General features: G+C 43.7%; 1 protein-coding gene across 1 annotated transcript in view; it reads right to left on the reverse strand.

The window, feature by feature from the left end:
• Positions 1 to 398: 398 nt before the first annotated feature.
• The window catches only part of ENTPD6 (ectonucleoside triphosphate diphosphohydrolase 6), a 757,555-nt gene continuing 742,020 nt past the window's right edge, over positions 399 to 15,933 (reverse strand). The window contains exon 13 of the mRNA XM_069606885.1: positions 399 to 1,358. Coding sequence (XP_069462986.1) covers positions 1,269 to 1,358 — 90 coding nt within the window. The 3' untranslated portion in view covers positions 399 to 1,268. The remainder of the gene's footprint in view (positions 1,359 to 15,933) is intronic.

A 15,933-nucleotide genomic window follows, 5' to 3' on the forward strand; every position in this document is an offset into this window, starting at 1 on the left:
AGGATGTGTTCTACTGTGTACCACGGGTGTGGCCTTTGGCACTTTGACACCTGATAACTTAAAATTTAGTAACAATCTTGAAAGAATAGTCTTCAGTGTTTTACTTTCATTTAAATAAAAGATACCGGAATCCGTCGCAAAAGTAGGTAAAAAGCACTCCTTAAAGGGTGATGCTGTCAAGCACGCTTAAGCTGCGGTTCCATTGCCTCCCAAGGTCAAACATACAGCCACCTATTGCATTACATCGCGCTAATGACCCTGTGAAAAGGTTCCTCCTAATGTATGGCACCAAAAACATCCAGAATGAAAGACATCGGTTAGTTAGACTATTATATAAAAGGAAGATGTGGGACTTTTCGACATTTAAATAAAATGGAAAGAAGCATACAATATAATGATACATTCACGTTAAAGTTTTAGTATAGCAATGCCTCTTGCTGAAACATTCACATGGCTGTGCAGAACGCAATACCAACTTTTCAAATAGTTTTGCAATTGGACACGTACAGAAGAAAAAAAAACACCTCGCTGGATTGAAAAGAACGATAGCCCAACAAGTGTAATTCAAAACAAACATTTGCCCAGCAGGTAAGGTCCACACGAAATAACGCAACTGCTCAATACATTCAGCACATGGCCGGTAACCCGGGAAGTACTTGTGCACTCAATGACCTTCCGACGAAGGGAATTTTATATATCTTGCAGGGTCTGTGCATAGGAGTAGGTTATGTAGTGCACCTTAGGGCATCAATGAGACGAATAGCCTTGACCACAAAGTTGCCCGGAGCGGTCTCATTCGCCAGCCGGATATTTAAGTTCAAATTCAAGGAACCGCATCGACAAGCTGTTGATTGGACATGTTCATGAGCAAAGGGCCCACACGTTTCTTATTGTCCTACAATGCATTTCTTATTGCTTGCCTTTTTTGAGAAGATTCTTTAATTTGTAATCAAAATTCAGGTGAAGGATCTTGAACCCAAACAACAACCTTTTCGGCTGGATCCTAAAGTGTAGTCATGTGGCTTTCATATTTAAAAGTCAGAACCTCCAGTGAACACAGAACCATAGAAACACAAATGCATCCGTGAAACACAAGCTCCCAAGCGAGGTAATATTCCATTGAGAGATGCGGCAGATAAAGGAATCCCACCCGTTATCTCGTTTTTCTGGTCAAGGACATATTCAAAGCACCTTTGGCAATGTCTTCACTCGAGCGCTAACGCCCAGCTTCCGGGAGATTTACCTCACGTGCCTGGACACTTTCATGTTCAGTAACGCTCTCTGTTGAGGGAATCAACATAGTGGAAAAGAGCCCCAAGTGCCCAGCTGGTTTCAACATCATTAATTTTTCGAGCAAGCTAAAAGAAAAAGAGACAGTGAATGAAGAAAAGGCTAACTTAAAAAGTACATGTTCTTTACAAAAATACAAGTTCATTAAGCTTAGCGTTTTTAACTTACCGATTTCCCAGTCAAAATATCGGTTTATCTTTTTAACATTTCTGTTTACCTTTTTCTTTAGGTTTTTGAGATTTTAAACACGGTTTCAAATCCCTTAAACGGGACATGACATAAGAGAAGAAATGCAATCTGGCTATCAATTATTGCAGCAAAAGGATACAAAAAGGCTGCATTTTCTTTTATTTTGTCCCTTCTCGGATACCTACCTAGCAATGCTCCCCATGTACTTCAATCAACAAATTACTTGCCTCTCGGTAATGTCTCTTCTGATGGATGTTCCTCCCACAGATTCCTCATCTATGATATTCTATCCCCAGCGCATCTGTTCTTGGGAAACATTTCTGTGGTTACAGTCTTACCATCGAAGGAAAGTACCATCACATTTTTTCCAACGAAAAATGTTACATCGAATTCCCATACATAAAGTGCAAAGTGTTTATGCATCGAATCCCTGCCATCGAATAGGGTTTCGTTATATAAACACTTTACATTTTTTTGCATGGAAATGTGATGAAACATAACTTTACAGGGAGCTGTCCAGTACTGAAATTTATATTTTTAACACTGAACAGCTCCATGTAAGTTGGGGTATTTATTTATTGGGGGTGGGTGTCCTCCCTCAAACCCCAGAGGTCCTCACGCCCTGATCCCCCCCCACCGACCCGCATTTACAAAATGTAACCCTTGTCCAGTGCTGAAATCTTATTTCAGCACTGGACAGCTCCCTGTAACTTGGGGAATTCATTGTTTATTGGGGCGTCTCCCCCCCAAACACCTCTTAACCCCCAGGGACCCCCACCCCTAACCCCCACCAACCCCCATTTTCAAAAATGAACCCTTTCCGAACCAACTGAATTTCCAACCCAAACATACATCCATTTTAAAGGTATGTTTGAGTTGTAAATCCATCGAAATTCATTCAATGGAAGTGCATATTGATGGAAATGCATTTCAATTAATGAATTTCCTTGGATTTTAATTTGATGGCACACTTTTTGATGGAAAGACTGGCTTCCCATTTCTGTCACTAGAGCGCAGCGCAGCTCCACCCAATGCCTCTAAGAACCGGACAGGACATTGGGCCTAGTAGAGATTGAGGCCCCGCAAACTGTGGCAGCCTTTTCCCCTAGCAGCTAGATGCTGAGGGACCAAAAAGCCATGAACGTACTAGCTATCCGCCACCTACTAGGGCAAGTAAGAAAGGGTGATGAGGAATCTGTGAGAGGAACATCCATCCGAAACAACATTACTTTGTTTAAAGTAATTTGTTCTTCTAATGCATTCCTTCCTACCACGAATTCGTCATCTATTATAGACTCCCATAGCAGTATGTGTCTCTGGAAGAGAGCAAGGATACAACCTAAACCAGAAAGGTCTGGAAGACTGCCCTGTAAAAAAAAAAACTGATTGGGAATCCTGGCAGTGATGTTTGGCAAACATGAGCAGCGAGTCCCACGTAGCCACCTAGCCAACGTCCAGATCAGGGACCCCTCTCTGCATAGCAGTATCCTTTAGTAGAATGTGCCTTAATACCCTCAGGCACAACTTTTCAAGCCAGATCATAGCATTCATAGATGCAGAGAATGATCCACCTCAACAGGGTCCGTTAGGGCACATCCCTGCCAGCACGGGTCCCAGTATAACCCAGAAAAAGCTGATCATATTTCCTGGCGTCATCCATCCAAGAGAAGTTGCAGAGAGCCTGCACCAGGTCCAGCCAATAGAAATGCTCTTCTGCTTTGGAAGGATGAGTCGGAGGGAAAGAAAAAAACAGAAGATTGATCTTTTGTGAGATGAAAATCCAAGACCACCTTCGGAAGCAAGGGCTCTGTCAATATCAACGTCTATTTGGGGAAAAAAAAATATGGAGGTTTAAAAGAGGACCCCTGAAGCTTGCTCGTCCACGTCTCATAAGTGATGGCAACCAGGAAAATCCTGTTAAGGGTGAGCGATCTAATAGAACATGAATATAGGGGCTGAAACAGAGTACCAATAAGAAATGTAAAAACCAAATTCAGGACCCATGCTGGAATCACAAACTGGCATGGGAAAAACTGATTGCACAATCACTGCAAAAATCGGATAACTGGAAATTGTCAGGAAAGACCCATTGTTCATTGATCCTTTTAAAAACCAGAGATAGAGGCCATGTAACCCTTCACAGTGGCAATCTAAAGGTCGGCCCTGGCAAAGGACAGCAAAAAATACAAAACAGGAAATAGGGCAGGATAAGGGGTCCCAATCCCTCTCTCGGCAGAAAGACAAATGTTTATGCCAACTGCAGATATAAACAGAGTTAGTGGAAGGCCTCTGAGATGAGAGGAGTACATCCAGAACGCTGTCCGACAAGTCCCACTACATGTAACTCAGCCACTCAGGAGCTAAGCGTGAAGGTTCAGGCTGTAGAGCTTCATAGGTAGGACCCCGCCCCTCAGACTGGGAGAGCAGGTCATGGCTTGACATGCCTAGCAACTCGGGAAACAGCCAACTCAAAGCCCAGTCCAGAGCTATTAGGATCAATGTGGACCCGAACAGGTGCAGTCTCCTGAGAAATACCAGCATGACGGGGATCGGTGGGAACACATAGTGAATGTCTAATGTCCAGTTGACTGTGAAAGCATCTCCCAGAACTCCTTTCTGCGGAAATTCCCTGGACAGAACAGCTTGCATTTCTTGTTCACACTGGAAGTGAAGAGCTCTACCTGAGGAGTTTCCCCATTGGGAAAAATATCTCCTCCAGGACTTCCTGGGACCGCTTCCTGCCGTGGGAGACTGATATATGTCTGCTCAAGGGATCCGCAGTGACATTCTCCTTTCCAGCAAGGTGACCCGCTGTCAGAGATATACTGTTCTCTAGAGCCCAGAACTACAGACTCATTGCTTCTCTGCAGTGTCAAGGATCCCACACCACCTTGTTTGTTGAGGTAGTGCATGATCACTGTGTTGTCCATCAGGACCAGCACAGACTTTCCCTGTACAGAGGGGAGGAAGACCACCACGAGCCAGCCTGATAGCTCTCAACTCCAATGAGTTGTGTGTTCCAGAGACTCAAAGGGAGATCACTGTCATTTCACAGTCTGGTCCGAAAGATGAGCAACTCATCCTCTCAGGGATGCATCAGTTACCACTGTTACTTGAGGGCAGCGTTGCCAAAGCAAAGCACCCTTTTGTAGGCTGTCTAACAGGGGCCACCATGCAAGGTCTTGAGAAACTGAACTCTATACCTGCAGAAGTTCTGACGTGCTCCTTTGAAATTCAGACCACTGGCAACGGATGATCCCGTGAAGTGACCACCTGAATGCAGAAAGCCATGGGACCCAGCAGATAAAGTAAGACTGAGGCTTGAATTTTATCCTGGGAAAGGAGGAAAGGAGGAACTGGATCATCCCAGAGCTGTTCACCACTTGGTCCTTGGGCGAAAAGGCTCTGCCCAGTGAGTGTCCATAAGCGCACAATGTTAATGTTAAAGCACATTTGTACCGTGCACTATCACCACCGGAGTGGTCCCCTGGCGCTCAACAATTAATCTGAGGGACTGAGACAGCGAAACCAGAGACTTTTTGAAGTTCAGGGAAAAGCCCAAGTATTGCAATAGGCAGCAAGTGTGGAACAGGTAGGGAAAGAAATTAATGCCTTTACTCCTGTTGCGAGCCACCACCACTACCAAAAGCAGGATTTTGAATAGTAGTGATGTTGGCCCACAATGAATATCAGGTACCTCCTATGCTTCACATGGATTGGCACATGAAGTAGTTCAAAGATGGGATGCATGTCTCTGTCCTTCGGGACCAGAATTTTGAGTACCTTCCTTCGCCTTGGTCCTGGTGCTGCACAAGCTTGATTGTGTTCTTTGTCAGAAGCTGACTGACTTCCTCAAAAAGGAGGGGGTCCAGAGGCAAGGCAATGTTGGGAGGAGAATGGTATGGAGGACGTTGAATGAAAAAGCCAGCAACCCTGAAATTATCCCTTCTGCTGGTGATTTGCAGGAGAAGTTTCATTTGCCGGGGTTTTGCACCAGGGGTGACCAAGGGACTGAGGAAGCAGCAATCCCACCTTTCTGACCTTCCGTGCCCCTACCTCTGGGGAAACGGTGAGTCTGCGGTCTACCTTGGGGAACTTGACCACTCCTGCGGTGGGTATAGGAAGTGGAGGGTTGAAATCCGTTACCATTGCCTGATTGGATGGAGTGTTAGACAGCCACAGAGCCAAAGATTTGGCAGTCACTTCAGAGGATTGAAATCTCTGCAAGGAGTCACAGTCCTTGCGCCTGAAGAGGTTATGCCCATGAAAGGGCATTTCTAGGAGCTTCACCTGTACATCCTGTGCAAACCCTAAAGTTCTCATCCAAGGATGTCGCCTGGCCACTGTCATAGTAGCCATAGCACAACTCATACTATCAGCCATATGCAGACCTGAATGCAAAACTGCTGAGAAGCTCCATTACCATCATGAATGATGGCCTTGAAGCACTCTCACTACCCAGTCAGGGAGGTATTTAGCTACACCACTCACCGCTTACCAGAGGCCAAAAGAAAATTAGGCATGTGAACAGAAGGCTTTCTTCGCTCTGAAGGTGAAAACGTACACCTCCTATGCGTCCAATCTCTTGCTTTCTCGGTTATGGGGCAGAAAGGGAAAAGTGGACATCTGCAGGTTGGTGGTAGAATCCTGTACAACCAAGCTTTCAGGAAAGCCTGGGTGGATAGAAAGGTCTTGGCAGCCTGTACAATCAAGCTCTCAGGGGGGCCTGGGTGGATAGGTCTGGTCTGAAGGAGCTGGGCAATGTTGTTTCAATTCTGGATCCACTGTCGGTAAAGAGGAAGGTTTCTCCAAGGCATCTAGCACTGGAGCATCACCTTCCACATTGAAAGGCAATAAGGTCTTCCCTTTAGGGTCCAATAACGAGGATATTTGCCAGTTTGAATTCTACTTTAGGCCTGCCTGGGGCTTATAACCCAGGTTTTCCACCACTGTGGGCACGAGGCATGGTGTCTACCCAAAGTTGGTACTGGTAGTATATCCAACTCTGGGGAAGTATCAAGGCCACTAGCTTCTTGAAGTCCAGAATCCAGCTCCTACACATCACTCTCACCACAGAACTCCTCAGGGGAGTCCCTTTCCTCTCTTGGGCATAGTGACTCAATCACAAAGGGAATGGGATCACCCTTCTCGTCAAACATTTGGTACATATTTGTCATAAATGTCTCCCATATCGAGTGGGGCATAGTCGAGAGGAGCTCCGGTACCATCAACATCGAAGTCGAGAGGACAGTGCTGAGGCTTCAATACTCGAGGGCAGAGTGCATAGGTGCTGGGATGGATCTTTGGCCATTGGAGTAGGGACCAAGCTGTTGGGCGTGCGCTCACGGACATACATGGGATTACCTGCCAGCTTGTTCAGGAATGGTGGGACCTGAGAGCGCTGGTGCCTTCGGCGCTTTGTTAAATATGTCAGACATCTTTAACCTAAAGGCCACCCATTCCTTTGTCATGGAGGATTCAGTGAGAAATAAAACTTGCTGTGCTGGTTCCGGGGAGTCATTTGATCAGGGACTCCTTTTCTTTGAAGATGAAGAACAATGCTTTGTGGGAACAACTCAGGGAGCAGGACCTTTACTGGATTCCCTTTTCTTCTTTTCCTTACAGTCCGGAGACCTCGCCTTACACAAATGTTCCACGCCCTGTGACCTTAAGCGAGATCTCTCCTCAACTTTTCCTTGTGGAAATAGGTAAACAGCTTTGCTCCTGTTCCCAAAGGGCCTTAGGGTGCATGGATTGGCACGACCTGCAGTCCTGGGTGTCGTGATCCTCCCCCAAAAAAGGTATGAACAGATCCTGTGGTGGTTGGATACTAACATTTGTCAGCCGCCATCTGCGCAGGGCTTGAAGCCTGAAACCTCTGTGGGGTTGAATATATACAAACAATATGTGTGGATCAATCGGCACACCTGATTTTTGTGTGAATATAGTAAGTGGATTTTATACAAGGAGATAATGCATTTTAAGGTGCAGAGGAGAAAGATGACAGCCCTGGAATATGGGCTGCAAAGACATAAAACACAAATCAAGTTCCCAAATCTGGGAACTCCCGTCCTCTGCACTCTATAATGAGTCCTATTATTATTTTTTTCCAATAAGAAAAAGATTTAGGTAATATATTCAATTGAGATTAACAGGAAAATGATCAATAATAATTGTTCAACTGCATATGTACACATATGTAACATCTCACAGATCCGATGGGTGGTCCTGGAAATTATGAAACACTTACCCAGGGGAGGAGACCATGCAAAAAGACTTGCTCAAAGAGAATTATATTGGATCTACAAACTTGATGCATTAGCCCCATTGGGTCTAAACGAAGACTTCTACATGGGTCCTGTCTTATAAATCTTACCAGAGATAAAACAAATCTAGGTGATAATTACCCTCCCTAAATATTTTGCAGACCTTTTTACAACCCCCCAGGTCTATGATTCTTGTTCCCGTTATATTCAGAGACTTAATCTCTAGTTTAAAGAACCCTGCGGTTCCTGATGTCTCCCTCATGATATGTTTTTGAGATTGTGAGCTTTTGTTAAGACAGCATCACTGTTACTAATGGTCTTTCTCCATCATATCTCCCTATAAACAATTGCGAAAAACTGTTGGTTCTGATTATGTTGTGATTTTTTTCATTTTTGTCATTTTTACCATTCATCACAGATTAGATGACTTTAGTACATGGGACGTGTGAATTCAAACTATGACAACAACTGATTTTTCTGAGAGGTACCCCACACAACAGGACTTTTTAACACTATTTATCTTTGTTATTATTCTATTTATTCTATTTGTACTATTTCCCCCTGTTTTTACACATTTTTTGACCACTCTTACGACGTGGATCACATTTATTAACTCTTATTATCTAAAAATACTTTTTTATGCGAATCATCTGGTTTTATTGGTTCTTTTTTTAGATGCTTTTACTCGTTAAACATCATTCAGATGTTTTTTCTGCTAGTCGAGTTTGCTTCTAGCATCCATTAACAAATATTTGTTTACAAATTCTTTTGTGTTTACCGAGACACTTTACATCGGAATACACATGTTCCTGCTAAACACACAGGATCGCCCCCTAGTTTTTCATTCATTTCTAATTGGATCTTTTCCAAGGACATTCCTCAATAACCCTTCTTTCTTCGTACCTATTTCAATATTGATGGCAATTGCGCATGCGCGTGATGACGTCACAGTGTTTACACCGTGACGTCACACGTTCTTTCGACACAATACGTTGATTTGCATCGCTACACTTCCGAGTATTTAAGGACCGCTTCCAGTCACTTCCTGGGTAGCGGATCCTGCCAGGAGACAGCTCCCCCCGGAAGACAGTGTTGTTGTTCTTTTCTTCTACACCATTTCGTACAACGTAAGTATACTTGGACCCTTGATACTTGTTTGCCTTTAAGCTCACCAGGGTCATTAAATTCCTCCCTTTTTTCGGATTTCTTTCCAGAGCCAGGGTTTCCCTGGCCCATTCTTTGCTGAACAAAATGGCTGACCACACTACTAAACTGGATCCCTCTTCAGTATTTACTCGCTAATTGTGTTTAGACCCTTTCTGGTAAGATACAGCTATTCCATAGCCTTTACTATCCTTATTTCTTCTCACCTATCTATCCATTTAAATAATAATTTTTTTTGCATACTTCTCAAATAGGATCTCAGCATATTCTGACGCGAATAGACAGATGATCTACCTCCCACCTACTTTATGATGTAAAACTATCTTTTTGATGACTGATGCAACCAAAACCATAGGTATTTTTTCTTTTTTACTGACATGCCCTACTTTTGACAGAAATTACTTAATTGTCTATTGGGGTTAAAACATAACATACCAAATGAGACATTTTATGTGATTCACTTTGTGATGGACTTTTTTGTACACACAAGACACAGTGTGTCTATGACGATTAGTAAGAAACAAATGTATGAGCGTAATATGTGTATCTATTTGGATCTACATCCACAAAATCAGGCGTTATTATATGAATAATATGATGACCTTTGTAAAGGTATATAAGAGATTGTTTGAAAAGTTTGAAAAATTATGAAAATTGCCCCTGAAGAAGTAAATCATTTCACGAAACGAGTTGGGCTTCTAAATAAATAATTGGATTTAAACTAATGTACATTTTGTCACTGTGTATATGTGTACATATGCAATTGAGCAATTATTATTGATCATTTTCCTGTTAATCTCAATTGAATATATTACCTAAATCTTTTTCTTAATAGAAAAAATTAATAATAGGACTCGTTATTGAGCCACCCATAGAGTGCAGAGGACGGGAGTTCCCAGATTTGGGAACTTGATTTGTGTTTTACCTCTGAGGGGTTGGGCATGACATTAAAAATATATTCTGAATGAAATAGCGTGTTCCAGAAGCAAACAGAGTGCATGGAAAAAAGGAACTGACGTCATGGGTTGCAGTGCCTCGATATATACTGGACCTAACGTTATGTGTGGCAGCAAGGTGAGTAGAGGGGTCAGGCATAGCCGACATGGCGCTGGGTTGCACTCCCTGGTTGCAGAAAGTTTCTGAATATCAGGTGTGCGGGGGATAGGATAGCATAGATGAATAATCTGTGGGAGCAATGTATCCATCAGAAACCTGTGATCACACCACCTCAAAGAAACAACTTTGTAATCCTTCCCCCCAGATATGCTTGGCCAACCTCCTACAATGTCAAAGATACTTTGAGAACATGTCCCCCCAACAGGACAGCTAACATTACTAAAAGTCCCCTACAATCAAATGTATTTATTGATGCTGCTATTAGAACATTACTGCTGACAGTTCAAGTATAAATAATGGAGTGTGCGATTACCAGTTTCTTTGATTCTAGTACTGTTACAAATATGCCAAATACATCAACTGTTACTAGTCCTACTACTACAATAGATCCAAACAGAATCATGATTACTTCTACATTTAGTTGTACACTTAGGACTACAAGTACTGCTTCTTCCAATAGTGGTAAAACCAACAGTATCACTAGTAACAGTAATGATAGCAGTAGTTCTACTAGTGCTGGTATTTGTAGAATCGAAAATACCACCCGTGGCAGGGTATGTATTTCTAGTTAGGGCCAGTCTCAGGACCTCTTAAGATACAAGAAAGAGGGATCACTTAATTTCAGTGTTTAAAATGTTGCACTTTATTTTTATATTTTCATTTCTGGTTTTAATTTAAAAAGGCAAAAATATTATTTCAGAGCAGGTTCTTCTGGCAGTTAAACATACATGTTGATTACAGAATCCTTACTTCACAAATTACAGAGTCGTCTTTGATGCTCAACACCGTTTTTTTTTCTCCAAACTTCTGACTACATTCCCAGCTATCGAAAAATACTAATCAGTATTTACTTGTGACAGCTTGTCTTTTCTCTACGTGGTCACATCAGTGAAGACTGTTACCTGCTAGGAGAAGCCATCCATTTTATTCTAAAGCTTAACCTTTTTGATTTCCCCTCTACAATATGTCCACACTGATTACTTATACAATTTGGGATTAATTGACCAGTATAATGATCCTTTAAAAATAGTCACAAAGGACTATTAAAAAAACTAAATAAAAATTAATGACATAGCAAATACAATCCTTATAACTCAGATCACTCCAAATAATATGCATATGGATATTTGAATTCTCTGCGACACATTGTTCATTGATATGTCTGACACTAAAACATGGGTCCTAAAACCTACCAATTATTACGCAATTGATTAAGATTGCACATTGAAAGAAGCTGGTGACTTGGCTAATGCATTCAAAGTTTTGATATTCACTGAAACAATATTCCTCAAGCTAAAACATGTGAAGGGCTACAAACAATGTGGACTATACCCCACACACTTTTAAAAATATGTTTCTTTTATATAGGCCTACCAATCCAAATCCAATGGCATTTTTAAAGGCCATTAGAAGATTTCCAGAGCTGATTTAATATTTCCCACTGAACAATACCTTTCCCCCAAATAATGGATCACTTAGAAATATTTTACACTTTGAGGAGAACTGTAACTTTGAGGAGAACTGTGAAGTTACCAAGCAAGCATTAACAACCAGTTGTAAGGTATTATAAGGAGATTTCTCCCCCTATGTTATTTTTAAATCCAGATGCAAACACTATTTCAAGCACGTTTGAAAGTGCACTGGCCGTCAAGACCACAATCACTGCTCCTAAAACAAGATTAGCAAGAATGACCATCAGAATTAAGAATAAGGGTTGCCAGCCGGACTATGCAATCCTGACTAGCAGGCAAGTCAACAGCAATAACAATAGTGGGCAAATGATTAGCAAAGCTGACCTTTGAGGTAGTATTTATAATAACCATTTGTCAGGTAAGCAGTGCTGGTGATCAGGTAGGCAACATCCTATATTCCATGTTGGTGAATTATTAATAACAAATAAAGGCAGCAAATTAGCAATAGTAATCATGTGCAAAATTTTTGCTAAAGCACATCTAACTAATTTGTTTTAATGGTCTCCTGCAGGACTATCGAGAATCAGACATCTTGGACATTATATCCCTAGTTTATCCAACCCATCCCCACCCCTGTTCTCCCACATCTGACCCACCTATGCCCACAAATGCATATACCAGCCTTCCATCAACTACCCCACATATACATTTTTGATTTACAACCATCCACACACCGCAAGAAAACAGCCCCATACTCCACCCACCTTTCCTACACAAATATATCCATCCTTCACAAGTGCATCATCATAACCACCCATTCACACCACTGTAAGTAAATCTCATCACTTAACTGACCTTCCCATGCCCACAGAAACATTCCAACACTCCACTCAGTTTACCACATAATTTAGCATTCTCAATCCACACCCAATCCGCCCGACAGACATAGTAGCACTCCCTAGTCACATCAAAACAAGCACACCCCCATCCTACCATAAACATGCATCACAAATCTGACTTGTTTAGGAATCCCCCTGATCATCCATCTAGCCCCCAATCTTCCAAGACACAGTGCTACCTTCCACCCACACTACCACATTAATGTATGTGGTTTTTTATAGCGTAAGCCTAGCTGAAGATCAACGGTGCGCCGTAAAATGATCAAAAGTGTGTGCATTTTATATACAGCATGGGGGCAGGGGGAGATTGGGCCTGTACAGTAGACTAAGAGAGGTTTACCTGAGGTGAGAGCTAGGCATTCCTTAAAGAGCAAAGTCTTTAGGGCTTTCCTGAACTGAATCATTAGCTATTAGGGGCATGGGAGAGTTACCAGTTGGCTGGAGCACAGCATGGGAAGAACAAATGACTGACCCCTCAGTAATTATCTTTCTGATGGACGTTCCTCTCATGGATTCCTCATCTTTGGTAATAATCTCCCAGCCCAGCTGCTCATCAGAAACGTTTACGCCGCCAGAAGGTACAGCATGTCTCAGCATCAACGGTATCCAACACCTCTATGCACCGGACATGACAATGGGGCCAGTATACATAGAGGCGCCGCCACACCCGTGACCTCAGCTCCACCCTTTTACCTAGCACTCGGACAAAGTGTATTAGTTAATCGCCAAGAGGGGCAGGTAGATAGGGCGATAACGAATATGTGGGAGGAATGTCCATCAGAAAGTACACCCCCGTTGTCAGGCTGGGAATCCTCAGTAACAGCAGTTTTTATTTGAATTCTAAAACTGGAATCACTTTAGTGTTCTCTTAGAGTCATTTTGGGCCATGTTGCCCTGCATCGAATGGGCAGCATGTACCTCACCCAGAGGCGCACTTCAGATTAGCATAACGCACGTGAAAGTGCCAAGATGAACCAAGCAGATTCTTAAGAGAGGGTTGCATGGGAATATATGAAAGATACCAATGCTGGAGAACAGGAGTTGCAGGTAATTAACTTATTCCTTCTCCAGCATTGGATCAATCACAGATTCACATGCTGTATGAATAGAGAATGTTTATTGAGTTTATATAGCACTTTAATCCAAAGCGCTTTACAGTAAAACGACAAGGTACAATAACGGATGAAGCATATTTACAAACATGAAACAAACCTGTGATGCAGTATGCAGAACAATTTACTTAAAGGGGAGGGGGGAGGGTGGTAGAGTAGGGGAGGGGAGAGGAGGTAGGTAAGGAAGGTTTCAATGTCTTGTTTGAGGTCAGAGGGAGAGGAGGAAGGGGGAAGGAGGGAGGGGAGGGGGGGCCCCTGGTGACCTCAGTCGCCTCCTGGTGGTTTTACTGTCCGATGTGAGTTCAGCGGGGGTAGAGGGAAGGGAAAGGGGCCAGGGAGTATGGGGGAGAGAGGTAGGGAAGGAGAGTCAGGGGGGGGAGTGGAGAAGAAGGGCTTTTAGAGAGGAGCGGAAGGAAGAGTAGTAAGGGAAGGAGCGGATAGAGAGAGGTAGGGAGTTCCAGTGAAGGGGGGCTAAGAGTTGAAAGGAGCGCAAGCGTGAGGAGGCACAAGGGGCTGGGGAACAGTGAGTAGGTAGAGAACAGCTGAATGGAGAGGGCGGGAAGGAGAGTAAAATGAGGAGGGAAGAGAGATAGGGGGGCGAGTTCATGGAGAGATTTGTAGACAAGACAGAGGAATTGAAATTTTAGTTGAGAGACGAAGGGGAGCCAGCCGAGTTGAGAGAGTGAAGTAGAAATAGAATCTCGAGGGCAAAGAAAACAGAGTACGGAGAGAAGAGTGGTAGATGGATTTTAGGAGAGTCAGGTGAGAGACAGGGAGTCCAAAGAGGAGAGAGGAGCAGTAGAAGAGGCGGGAGAAAATAAGGAAGGAGATTAAGAGTTTTGAAGCGTGGAAGGTGAGAGAGGAGCGGATCGTGCGGATGTTGAGGTGGTGCCGACAGGCACTAGAGGTCAGAGAGATGTGGTTGGAGAAGGAGAGGGAGGAGTCAATGTGGAGGCCAAGATGCGGGCATGGGTTGAGAGAGGGAGATTAGAAGGAGGAAAGTGGATGAAAGGGGGGGGGAAGGAGTGTTAGGAGGGAAGAAAAGCACTTCAGTCTTGTCCGTGTTGAGGGAAAGAAAGTGGGATGACATCCAGTTTTTTATGGCCGTAAGGCAGGAAGAGAGTGTGATGGAGGTCGGGAGTGAAAGAAGAGAAGGAGAGAAAGAGTTGGGTGTCATCAGCGTAGAAATGGTGGGAGATCCCAAAGGAAGAGATGATGGGGGCGAGAAGGGAGGTATAGAGAGAAAGGAAAAGGTCCAAGTACGGATCCCTGGGGAATGCCATAGTTCAAGGGGAAGTTGGAGGAGGAGCGGCCACCCCAGGAGACAGTAAAGGAACGATTGGAGAGGTAAGAGGAGAGCCAGGAGAGTAGAAATCAGTACCCAGATAAATAGTACAATACAAATGGGCAAAGGACAAAGACATAATTCCAGGAAAGCTCACCTCTAAAGGGAATAGATGGCTAAGTATAGCCTGCTCGAACCTGGACTCCTCTGTGGAGTATGTCGATGCAGCAGAACCTTGTCAAGGTGGGTACCGATATCCACGTCACCGCTCTACAGGCGCCCAACATCGGCACCCCAGAGAGGAACGCCCTTACAAAAGAAACGGCCCTGGTGGAGTACGCCCTAGGCCAACCTGGTAGAGGCCTGTTGGCGATGGGATGGCAGTATGAAATACAGGCAGATAGCCATCTGGGAACAAAGACCTTGGATAATCCCTTAAACACATCCATGGGACCAAACGCCATAAACAGCTGGGATGACGTGTACAATTGTTTGGAACAGGCTACATAAAATTTCAAGACCATCATAATGTCCACAGAATGCAAGGAACTTTCTGCAGGAGTAGACAGTAAAACTCAGGTAGAATCAATGGTACGTGGAGACGAAATGGCAAAGCTATCTTCGGCATGAATGTAGGATTGGTCTGGAGCTGCACCTTGGATTTGTGGAATACCGAATATGGCAGTTTACAGGAAAGAGCTTGCATTACCCCACTCTCCTGGCAGAGGTAATGGTGCCCAGGAACACAGATTTCCAAGACAGGAACTTGATATCAGCCATGTGTAAGGGCTCGTACAGTGGGCCCATAAGCTTGCAAAGGACCACATTGAGTTCCAAGGTGGCGGTGGGCTCTTGTACTGGTGCAAATGTACAAAAATGTCCCTGGAGTAATTTCTTGACTAGGCGCTGAGACCACAGCGAGGGTGCAACGGATGTGCGGGGAATCTTGAGATGGCGGTTAGGTGGATTGTAATAGAAGAATCCATCAGACCACTGCGTGCTAGTGAAAGCAGGTACGGAAGCATGTCCTGTGGCTGGAAGTGCGAAGGATGAACATTGTTTGCTGTATACCATGTTGTAAATCGCTTCTCCTCACTATTGTAACAGGAAACCGTGGACTGAGCATGTACTTTTGCAAAAACATCTTTGCAATCTTGGGGCATGGGTATTTGCCCAAACTCTAGGGAAACAGGAGCCAGG

Source organism: Ambystoma mexicanum, chromosome 4p (assembly GCF_040938575.1).
Source record: "Ambystoma mexicanum isolate Mex_15411 chromosome 4p, UKY_AmexF1_1, whole genome shotgun sequence".
In the NCBI taxonomy this organism is placed as follows: domain Eukaryota; kingdom Metazoa; phylum Chordata; class Amphibia; order Caudata; family Ambystomatidae; genus Ambystoma; species Ambystoma mexicanum.